The sequence below is a fragment of the Poecilia latipinna genome, unplaced genomic scaffold, assembly GCF_001443285.1.
Source record: "Poecilia latipinna isolate Pla-1442-1.1 unplaced genomic scaffold, P_latipinna-1.0 Scaffold2534, whole genome shotgun sequence".
NCBI classification, from domain to species: Eukaryota; Metazoa; Chordata; class Actinopteri; order Cyprinodontiformes; family Poeciliidae; genus Poecilia; species Poecilia latipinna.
The window spans coordinates 1-11,516 of NW_015115150.1; the positions used below are offsets into that span (position 1 = coordinate 1).

General features: G+C 38.5%; 1 protein-coding gene across 1 annotated transcript in view; it reads left to right on the plus strand.

Moving 5' to 3' along the window:
* Positions 1–403: 403 nt before the first annotated feature.
* The window catches only part of LOC106938209 (potassium voltage-gated channel subfamily KQT member 5-like), a gene marked incomplete at its 5' end in the record, with an annotated part of 48,203 nt that continues 37,090 nt past the window's right edge, over positions 404–11,516 (plus strand). Inside the window, 5 exons of the mRNA XM_015020120.1 lie at positions 404–513; positions 5,396–5,486; positions 7,486–7,612; positions 7,977–8,152; positions 9,671–9,796. Of these exons, the coding sequence (XP_014875606.1) occupies positions 404–513; positions 5,396–5,486; positions 7,486–7,612; positions 7,977–8,152; positions 9,671–9,796 (630 nt within the window). The remainder of the gene's footprint in view (positions 514–5,395; positions 5,487–7,485; positions 7,613–7,976; positions 8,153–9,670; positions 9,797–11,516) is intronic.

Consider the following 11,516-nt stretch of genomic DNA (forward strand, 5'->3'; position numbering starts at 1 on the left):
ATATATATATATATATATATATATATATAGCAAATCCCACAATAAACACATCTCCACCACCTCCATTGTTTGACATTTACAGTATATCAAAGCTAAGATCGAGCTAAAGTGCTCTCGCTCCTTGAGTCGGGAGCTTTTTATTTTATTTTATTTTTTCTTAATGGTTTCACGGTGCAGACCGGTTTCTGTCCCATATTTCGTTTCCATTTTAAAATACTTGTAATGATTCCTTGTAAAGCTCAGCCTCCGAGTCTCCAGGGAGCTGATTACTCACACACTTAAATCTCACTGCTCATGCTTTTCAGACTCCTTTGTCAGCTTGTTGGAGGGAAGGCTGTGGGTTTTTTCACTGTATATGGGTTTCTCTGCTGGACCCCATTCATCAACATTATGGCTGCAGTAGTCGGGCCCTGGGGCCGCCTCTCCCTCCAACACCTGCAGCTTGTCAGCGTGGCCCTGTCGAGCATCGGCGCGGCCGCGAGTTGGCCTGACTGCGCACGTCTCGCAGAAACGGTAATTAAACCGAGAGGCACGTCCAAAGCAAATGTTATGTGAACAGTTAATTTCCTCAACGTCGGTAAACAGCTGTTAAACTTTTTTACCTTCTGCTTTGCGTCAGTGTCATTTCCTCTGGCGTCTGCGCTACTTTTTGGATCCTAACACACGCCTTGGCAGAGTTAAGTTTGTTGAAGTGGGATTCTGTTAACAGAAGCTACAAGCAGCTGATGTTTTCCTCGAACTTTCCCTGTAAGGAGCTTGATTTATCCAGTGGTGCCACCACATCTCTGTGTCCCCTCTGGATGAGGTCGGTTTCGTTGCCCTCACAAGCATTGATAACCACACAAAGTGGCCATCTCATTAGTTGTGCTTTGTGCTTTAAGTATAACTGTATCGATCAAATCAAAGCAGTTTTTATCTGCACATCACATCAATCAGTTTCTCCATTCATTTTTTTTTTTTTTTTTTGGTGATTTTTGCAGGAATTCACCAAAACTCAGATTCCCGCACTTTTTGTCGCTCACTCATATTTGTGAGTTTATCAGGACAGTATTTCTTACTCCTTCTCTACTGCTGCCTCAGCCTTGCTTGATGTGAAGTTATGGTCCGTGACCGACGTGGCGCACGGACCATAAGTCACATTTATTGTCTTACGTAAGCGCAAATATTACAAAGTAGCACCACAAAAATCACTGATTTTCATAGCAAAAAAAAAAAAAAAAAGTCACACAGTCGTAATCGATGTGAAAAGACGTTCAATGTTATTTCATTTGAAGCAGTACCTATGCAGACACAGTTGTTTATTAATGTTTCGTCTGCTAAAATGCCAGAATGTATTGATAAAATCCATGAACAAACTGGTGACATTTAGCAGTTCGTTAAAGGATAGTTTTATCGATACATTCTACCGACCCTTCGAGAACATTCATAGTCCTGATTATTGCACAAAATGAGAATAAGTTTGAGACCTCTGCTCTAAACCGTAACATTTCCTGTTCGGGCCACAAGGACCAATAATCATCGATCTCGACAGCACAAAGTCGTCTGTGCACAAAGTTGCAGGTGGTGGGAAAACAGTCCTGAAATGTCGGGATAAATATGTTTCGTTCACTCGCTGAGCTCTTACCTTTGAATGTGATTAGCTTGTTTCTCACATTTTTCTAAAAAAAAAAAAAAAAAAAAAAAAACGATATATTTTTTTTCTCTTCATCCTGATATCAAAGTCCTCTGTCTTGGTTTCTGCCAACCCGTACAGTGTGCATACCTTAGCTTTGCCAGGAAGTGTTTCACATATTTTTGAAGGAACAGCCTGATCTAGGATGGCTGGAATGGTGAATATGAAATTATATTGAGATGGATGAGCAATTTTTAAGCTTCAGCTGACAGACACTTTGTGGTGGCTTTGTGTAAAACCTTCTTTTACCGGCTTGTTGTTCGGTAACTGACTTAAATAATCTACATTTCCCTTTTAATGACTCTTTCTTTATTGTTGTCCCTTGATGAAAGGAACGACTGTCACATAATGATAAGGCTAAACATATATCTGCCACCGCCCGATCGTTTTTCAGAACCAGAGGCCAATAATGTCTGTAAACGACAGAAAATGCATCTAAATCTCCTAAAGATAATCAATGTAATGACACTTCTGACTATTTGTCACCTGCTCACATCAATAGATGCTTTTTCTTACTCCCGTTTGCCCTCACTGAACAATTCTCTCTGCAAAAACCTGAAAGATGGAAGTGGACAAAGCAGCGTTTCCAAAACAGATAAGATGCTAAAGTAGAAACCTCGCTGAGGTTTGCAGACAGAAGTATTTCTCATCATTTAACATCACCCAGACAGCTCAGTGATCCCAGATGTAACACTTTTCCATCACCGTGTCCGAACACAACCATCCGATGACAGATATTACAGTTCCAGTCTCTGCTCGCTAAAAGGTCATTCGCTTATATGGCAGGTACTTTTTTTTTTCCTAATATTTCTATGTCTTTCACAAAGAGAGAGAAAAATATTTAGAGTATAAAAAGGATCGAATTCAGAATGTTTTGAAACTATCATCAATGAAGCGTCTTTGTGATTATTCATAAAGCCTGAAAACGGCGTTTAGAGGATCCATTCTCTTCCAGATGATGGGCTGATTTTTTACAAGAGGCCTCTGACCCTCAGAATGATGCTCCATATTTTCATCAGACTTTTTAGTATTCATTTTTGTTTGTGTTCATTTGCTCATCTTTTCTTTCTTTTTTTTTTTCCCCAAACAAAGGGTGGCCCTGAAATCTGCACAGAAGCAAACGAGCACAGAGGAATAATTGCAGCTGAAACCTTGATGAAACACGTTTTGAAGGTCGACACGAGCGCCAGCAGGATTATTCACCTGTGCACTTATCCACTGTGCTATTTGGTTTCAATAAGTCCTTAAAATGTGCGCCGCACTTTAAAAAGCGCCGAGCTGCTGTTTCATGCATAGACACAACAGTGCAATTTATTAAATTATCACTCAATTAACTATTTTTGCTTTAGTAATTAAGCATCAGTGTAGGTCATGCTTTCTTTATAATGTACTAAAAGACTTTTCTTTTGGGTTTTTTTGCACATCGCTGGTAATCAGACTTGCCTCTACAGGTCACAAACTTGCTTTTAAATGCACCTTTAATTTGTTTATTTATTTTAATTGTTATCTTCTCCATTTAAGACGGTTTAAAAATCCTGTCTTTGATTTTGGTGTTGAATCTATTAGAGTTGTGGATCGGTTGTTAAAACTTGGATCTGAATTTCTTCTATTCACGCCTCTAAAACAAAGCCTTCCTCATCATCAACAAGCCGAGTTGAGGCGAACCTCAGAGAGGGTTTCTCTGCCCCATTGAAATCCTGTTTTTGGTTACATTTTGAAATGCATTTCAAAAAGACAGGCGCCTTGCAAGATCTGAAAAATCTCAAAACTTGATTAGGTAAATAAGGTGGCATTCACTTTTTTTTTTTAAACGTATCCTGTCCAACAGTGTGGAGTCAGAATTTCATTGATTAGTGTCAAGGTGCTTGTTGATTTATTTCCACAAGCAAAGAGGACGCTCCACTTGATATATATATGTATACATGAAACGTTGGGACAGGATCAACTCCCTCCCTTTTTTTCCTGGCTGTTTTTGAGTTGAAAATCTCCAAACGAAAAGCGCAGCTTATTTTTTTCAATCTCACACAGGTGAAAGGTCAGGCTCGAGTCTTACCCGAGTCGCGCAGGTCGCGCTACAACCTGCAAATCAGGTCTCCGCTGCCTGTTTGGGTGACGGCTTTCAAAACGAGAATCGCCAGCAGATTAAAATGCGGGGTTCGAATCATCCGTTCCCCACAGCCACTAGAAGATGCTCTGCTGCACGCAACTTTTCATATTTCTTCTGAAGCCCGTGGAAAATGAATGGCTGCATCAATCATGCAGCTGAGCCAGAGGGGAGAAAAATACAAAGTGATGGCTGGAAGCTTCACAGAGACACAAATGTGACTTAAACAGAGGAAGAAGGGAGGTTGGTAACTGAGAGTCCAGACAGAAAGAAGGCAGAGTTAGAGAGAATACAGAAAAGATAAGATGGAGAGGCTGTTCAAATGAGACAAGAGGGAGACTGAAGCACATTTTGTATGGAAAATAAACACTTGAAATGAGACCATTAATATCAGAAAGACAGATGGTGTTTAAAAAGAAAATAACAGAAGAGAAGTACACAGGAAAAACACCCTACTGAGGCTGCTAGCCAGTGCATATGTTGTGTGAAAACTTCCTTATGAATTTGAATTTGTTTGCTAATTAAGCAACTTACCAGATGACTGTTTTGCTTAATGGGCAGCAGCCAGACAATGAGGAGGCTTCAGATTCAATCTGGTGAAGTGGAGACCGGAGCAGCCTGTGTTCAATTTGAAGCGATATTTTATGCTGTTGTATTTGACTTATGACTGTTCAGCGCCTTTCAATCAACCAGTCAAAGTACGTCTCAGAATCGAGGCATTTTCAAAGTGCGCAGCCAAGCAAGTCAAACGTCTGGTGGACAGACGAGACAAAACTTCAGCTGGTTGGTGATGGTGACTAGAACAACATTTAGATGAATCACTGGAGCTTTTAAAGCCAAGAACACAGTACCTGCTGTCCGTCATGTTGGACTGGTGCATTGCACAAAGTAAATATGAACAAGGAGTTTGTCTAAATCCTTCAGCATCCCTCAATTCAACTGCTAGATGGATGAACCTTGGACACAGTTGACTCACGTGGATTAGACTTAATCGATGTTAAGGCTCTGAAATCTTGCTCTTAGACTGGGGTTGCTATGCACAGATTTTGTGTTTTTTGCAGTGTAGTTTCAGAGTTTCAAACCGCCAAGCCAACCAGGCAAGAGTCGGTGTGGATTTTAACATGTCTTACTCGAGGACAGGCCTGCTGATGTGATTTTGCTGACCCCCCAACTCGATCGTCACAGTTTGTTTTCTGCTCCGATTCTCCCTTTTGGGCGCGTAATTTGCCATAACAAATACCGTTTCTCCAGGGCGCGCCGCAATTAGATCCTGCAGCTCTGTGTCAGCCACTCGTTCAGCTCATGTTGCTGTCAATAAGTTCCCTTTTTTTTTTGCTTTTTTACTGCGTTTGGGGCATTGTCTGAATAGGCACAGTTGTTTCACCAACAGCAATAAAAGCAGGATTAGTGAAGCTGGAAGCTCTTAAGTTGGGCTTTGATTGATGATAACAACGACGCTCCAAACAGCTTCTGCTCGTCCTCGGTGCAGCCTGCTGGAGCAGACGTGTTCTATATTTATCCCCGCAGACGGGTGCAACACTGTAACTAATGAGGTTAAATCCGTTATTCGGAGACTAAATGTTTGTCGTTCATGTGCGATGCATGCCTTGTCTCCACAGTTTCATCCTGGTGTTTGGCTGCCTGGTTCTCTCGGTGTTCTCCACCATCCCTGCTCACCAGGAATTCTCTGCGCACTGCCTGCTCATCCTGGTAGGACCGACACACACTTCCACACAGACTGGTTCATTAAACCAACACGTGACAACCAGAGGGCGCATGCCTACTTAATAATGTATAAAGGTATCATTAAAGGGAGATTATTAGTAATTAATGTGTTTGCCTAACACAGAAGGTGAAAGATTGAACCTTTCTGATGTCTAATGGGTTCTTATTTTCAAAATAAGACGATGTCCAGAATTAAATTTTGACGGTAAAGCGAGGAAAATGTAGTCCTCGATTAGCTATATTGTGGGGGTTTTTTTTAGTTTAATGAGATAATTTCACAGTTCAGGCTGTAATTTGCCATGTTCAGAGGTTTGTGTGAAGCATATACACTGGATATGAGAAATGCAGACTCTTACGGTGTCAAACAGGACCAGAATAAGTCTCTTCACCTTTAATTTTACCTAAAACATGAACTCAACGGACAAACAAACTTTTCAGAAGGGAAAATGGAACTAAAAAATAAAAATGTCTAGGATGACTTGAATACGGCTTTTCACAGGATTTAGAAATGATCTCAGACAAATTTGGAGCTTTTTTTTGTATAGAATAATGCCAAAGACATCCAAGTCAAGATGAGCCATGTTGATGGACCGCTTCACAAAAACACAGACCAGCTAGTAAACCAAATGTCGATTCCACAAAATAGTTTTCAGGGATGTTATGCACCTGAATTATTCTCCTTCAGAGGAAGATTTGACTTTGTTTTTCCACTTAGATTTACCAGTTATCATCAGGGGCGTGCGTACAGTACGTAGATTTTATCCACAGTGGCTGCAGGAAATCACATTTGGTGTGAGTGTGAATACTCACTGAAACGGTGTTACCATCCTCTAAGTTTGTGTGTTTGTTAATGACGCTCACAGCAGCAATAGACTGCTGATTTCACACACCCAGGCCTGTAATGAACGTTGATGAAGCTCCACTGCTAGGTAAAATCAATATTACACTCGCCCAAATGAGTTTAACTTGTGCTTATGTGTGATTAAAGGAGTAATCCATCTGCCAAACAAAAGCCATGAATCTGCAGCAGAGTTTAATTGAATGCATAAACTAAATTATATCTCCTTCTGTCAATCAAATCTGAATTTTAGCGACAACTCGGCAGGTTTTCCTGGCTTCCACTTAAGTTTTTTACCAGATTTCGTCATTTATGATGATGCAATTTAAACATTTCTCCTGTTGCTTTTTTTGTGTTGCATCGTTTCAGTGGGTCTGTGGGTATTTCATAAGGAGTCTGGTTATGTGTACATTTAGTGTGAATATAGTGCAGGTTGCAGTTACCTCCTGTTTTATATTGCAGTCTGTTCCCAGTGAGTTTCTTTTCCCACTCCTGGTTTTGATTTGTAATTGCCACGCATGTGTCCATTTAGTCAGTATGTGCAGTTATTTTTGCCAATAAAAAGATCTTTTTTTAACCACTGTGCTTGCATCAGTTGCAGGATTTGTTGTTAGATTCATGTTTTCGAATTAAATGAACTTGAATAAACTTTTCTTTTTTTTTTTTTACTGTGATTAGTTCATTTGGATTCTGTTTTGACAAAAAGCTACTAAAGCTGCTTCTTGTCACATGACTGAACCCTCACCTTTTAAATGTTTAAAATAACCTTTTAGACAAAACCTGATCTAATTTATTAATTTCTGGGTCACAACTTTTCACAGTTTGCGACTTTTTTCTTTTTTTTTTTTTTTTTTTTTTTTTTAAAGGACACAAAATAATCCAGAATTAAATTTTTTGAAATTAAATAATCTTGAAACCATTTGAAAAACTCCACTGGTCTTCAAGAAAAATTTTGAAAAGACTTAAATCACATTTAATCCTTTAGAAACTATTAGAAAACTCATGTTTATGAAGTATATTTGTTTGGAATGAACCTATTTTTTTCAGTTTTATTTCTTCTGGACTCCTTTTTTTCCCTTTTCTGTGACTATTTAAAGTTGTGTTTGTGCGTGTGTGTGTGTGTGTGTGTGTGTGTGTGACCTGAAGGAATTTGTGATGATTGTAGTATTTGGACTTGAGTACATCATCAGGATATGGAGCGCTGGCTGCTGCTGTCGATACCGAGGCTGGCAGGGCCGCCTCCGCTTTGCCAGGAAACCCTTCTGTGTCATAGGTGGGTCTAATAGGATGATAAATACGAAAACACACCAAAGATGCAGCTTGAAAATATTTATGTTACACTGGATTTATTCAGAATAGAGTTTAAATGCTCACAAATTTGCATGCAGGAAAATTGTTAGAGTGTAAAGTTCTGCTGACTTTATTTGCAACTTTATCTGTGCCGCATAAACCATTAATCAGAGTAGCAGTAAACACTGTAATAGAAATGAAAACAAACAAAAAAAACCCCAACTTTTCATGAATCAATAGCTGTTTTTAAAGGAGATAGATGACTGCCTGGTTGGATGTAGAAACCAGTTCCTGTTGCCTATATTGTGCTTCCCATGACCTTTAATTTTCACCGCTTTACTCCCCAGACATCATCGTACTTATCACCTCGGTTGCTGTGGTTTCAGCTGGTAGCCAGGGCAACGTCTTTGCCACCTCTGCACTGCGTAGCCTTCGCTTTCTTCAGATCCTGCGCATGGTGCGCATGGACCGCAGGGGAGGGACCTGGAAGCTGCTGGGATCTGTAGTTTATGCACATAGCAAGGTGCGATGTCTACGTTACCTTTTTTTTCTTTCTTTCCCATTTGCCGTTTCCATCCCACTTTGGGATGTGGTGATTTGTTGCACATCGGTGTTGAAATGTTCTTGTTGTGTCACTTAAGCACCACCAGGGAGCAATTTATGCTGTTTTTCACTTATGCGTGTTCAGTCAGGGTTTGGCTTTTGAAACGTGTCTAGTTTGTTTACATCGTTTTAAAGAGGAGTGAGAACACACTGAAAGGTACAAGCCAGAGCATTTATTAATGTAACAACATATATAAAAATGAATTAAGTGTATAAATATTTAATGTATTGCTGGTGTAATCCGCATGAAGTATCGCTACACATGGAGAAAGTATTTACATTCCCCTCTTAAGTGCCAGCACCGTATGTCTGCAAGTATAATCTTCTTAAAAGTACATGATAGATCAATTTTATTAACAGGAAAAGACACTGAGCACGGAACATAAACAGCCTTACATCAAGCACGCAAGTAAAAGTGATTTACGAAAAATCCCGTTGTGACTTCCATTTCTGCTCCATTGCATTGTGTACATTATACACAATGCATTCAGACTCTCTAGCTTTGTCTTTTTTTTTGTCACTGCAGCCACCTTGATAGACTGAAATAGTCTCGCATAAAATGGAAGTCAATAGAAAAAGATCCAATTTTTACAAGTAAAAGTTGTGTGCATTAATATTCGGCTGATTTTATTCTAATATCTGAAAAGTGCGTCTTGCAGAGAGTTGCTCATTTCACAGCAGCGCGTTGAGCAGCCTTGTGCTGCTCAGAGTTGAGCGAAAAGCTTCAAACTGCTGTGCTCAGCTGCAAATTTTGGACAAAACCAAAATAGCATGCAGCCTACTTAATGCAACGATGAATTGTCCTCCCACTGAGGTTATAGTTTTTCTAAATTAATTTTTGAAATAAAATGACTTCTTTTGAAAACTGAGAATCTTCAGACTCTTAGTTTGAGACAATAAAAACATTTTCCTTACATTTTTTGGAAGCTTCCTGTTTACATTTCAATTTTAGAAAGTTAAGCATAGTGATTAATCATCACATGTCACAGCGCTAGAATGAGACCAATCTGACTATTATTTTTTATCGATTGTGGAAATCGATAAAATATATATATATATATAATTTTTTTCACAATCGATGAAAGAAGAAGCGATAACACATTCACAGGATGTATGTCACCATAATTCCAATACTATCTGGTTTAAAAATGTAATCCTTTTGTTTAGGCTGGAGACTTATTTGGATTCATTTTGTGAATACCTCATTACAGGATCACAGCCTATGATGTCCATTTGTTTTGTTTCTGCCTATTTTTTTTCTAAAAAAAAAAAAAAAATCTCAGTTACTGTAAGCTTTTTTTTTATCCATTTGCAAACAATTAATAATCCCTCAGGGACTGTTTGCCACTTTCCTGTCAAAGCACAAAATTAAAGGTCTTGGAGCGTAAAAGGAAATTTTTCTCTCTTAACTCTGGATTGCTCCAACGTCTGCTTGCAGGAGCTGGTGACTGCTTGGTACATCGGGTTCCTGGTGCTTATCTTCTCCTCTTTCCTGGTCTATCTTGTGGAAAAAGAGTTCAACAAGGAGTTTGACACGTATGCTGACGCTCTGTGGTGGGGCACGGTAAGGACACACATCAGACACACACACAACCGCCTCTGTGAATGACACACTGTCTCAGAGACGCTGTTTTCAAACTAAGCAGGGGACTAAGGCTTACATTTATAGGATTTGTACATCTGATATAACTGAGTATGTCTCCTTTTAACTGATTAAGATATGCAAGAGCCTCTTTGTGGCATTCTGTCATACTTTTTAACGTTCGGCGTAATATACGGGACCAAGGCTTCTTTTCCTCACTCTCTGACATTAAATCCAACCAAACTTACTTTAGGTTTGGTTGGATTACCAAGACTATTTCTACGTATTTGCCTAATGTCAGAAGACCGGGACAAACTTTTCAGATAAATATTTATTGCTTTACTAAACTAGACGTGTTAATGCACAGAGATTATAGTGTTTTCAGTAATTTGTAACGGCTAAGATGAGGATTTTGTAGCTTTGTAAATTTCCAATAAGTTAAGTCACAGTATTTGAGGTAACTAGGGATTCATCTGTGAATGGTTTTCAAGGCAACATCTCAAATATATAGAGTCTTTGTGTGAAATCAAGGAAAAATCTGACAAGGTGTCAAAAACAGAATTGTAGAGAATCATAAATTAATTTCTTGAAGGTGTTATTATTAAATAAGTATTAAAAAAACATGAAAATGTCCAGAGAGAGGCCCCAGAAATTAAAGTGTTTTGTAGTAAAATATGCATTATTCAGATTGAAACGAGGCCTGTAAGAACATGGGTTGAAAGGCCAATCAGAAAGGAAGAAGCCATTGCTTCAAAAGCAACATAAAATGTCAGATTATAGTTTGGAAATGTACCAGGGGATAAAAACCTTACATTTTGTGAAAATGCGCTTAATTTTTGGAGAACGGTTTTGTGGTGAGAAACTAAAATCGATGGAATGACATCATGAATATAGAATGTTATAAGGAAATTTTGAAGCAACATTTTGGGATATAAGGAAGTTGAACCAAATGAGCACTGACACTGAGAAAAACACCAAATTTGTCAAAAGTGGCTTGAGAAATGAGCCAAGAATTACTGTGAATTATTTAATTTCCCTTTGGGATCAATAAAGTATTTTTGAATTGGAATTTAAACAATTACTGTAAACTTTTACTGTCACGAGAAAGGACAGCCAAAATATAGTAAAGTCATGAAGTTTAAGAGCCACTTTTTAATTCCCAACACCAAAGGTGTGTAGGTATGTTTCTAAATTTGAAGCAAGTGAGAAAAAAATCTCAGAAAAACATGATTTTCTGGTTATTCTGGTATTGATCAAATATGAAATATTTTGTTATTACTAACTGACTTGAAGGAGGAAAATCTGAGTTATATTTATTGTACATTGGTAAGAGAGAAAAATAGGATTCATTTTAACAGTATTATGTAAGCTTTCAGTTTCAAATATGAGAATTAAAACTGAAATCTAAAATCCTCATATATTGTTTCTTAATACTTAACTCTGGCCCCTTTAAATTGCCTGAAAATGAGACACTTTATAAAAAAACAACAAAAAAAAACAATCCTGTAATGCTGGGCTGCATTTTTTGACAACAGTGCTACATTTCCATTTTCACTTCCACTGTGACCCTTATAACACCAGAAACCCAGAAACCACCACGAAGGTGTTTTTCTCTTTTTTTTTTCTTTTTTTTTTTTTTTTTTTTTTTTTTTCCCCCCAGGGGGGCCCCACCCCCCTTTTTCCCTTTTTTTTCCCCCTTTAA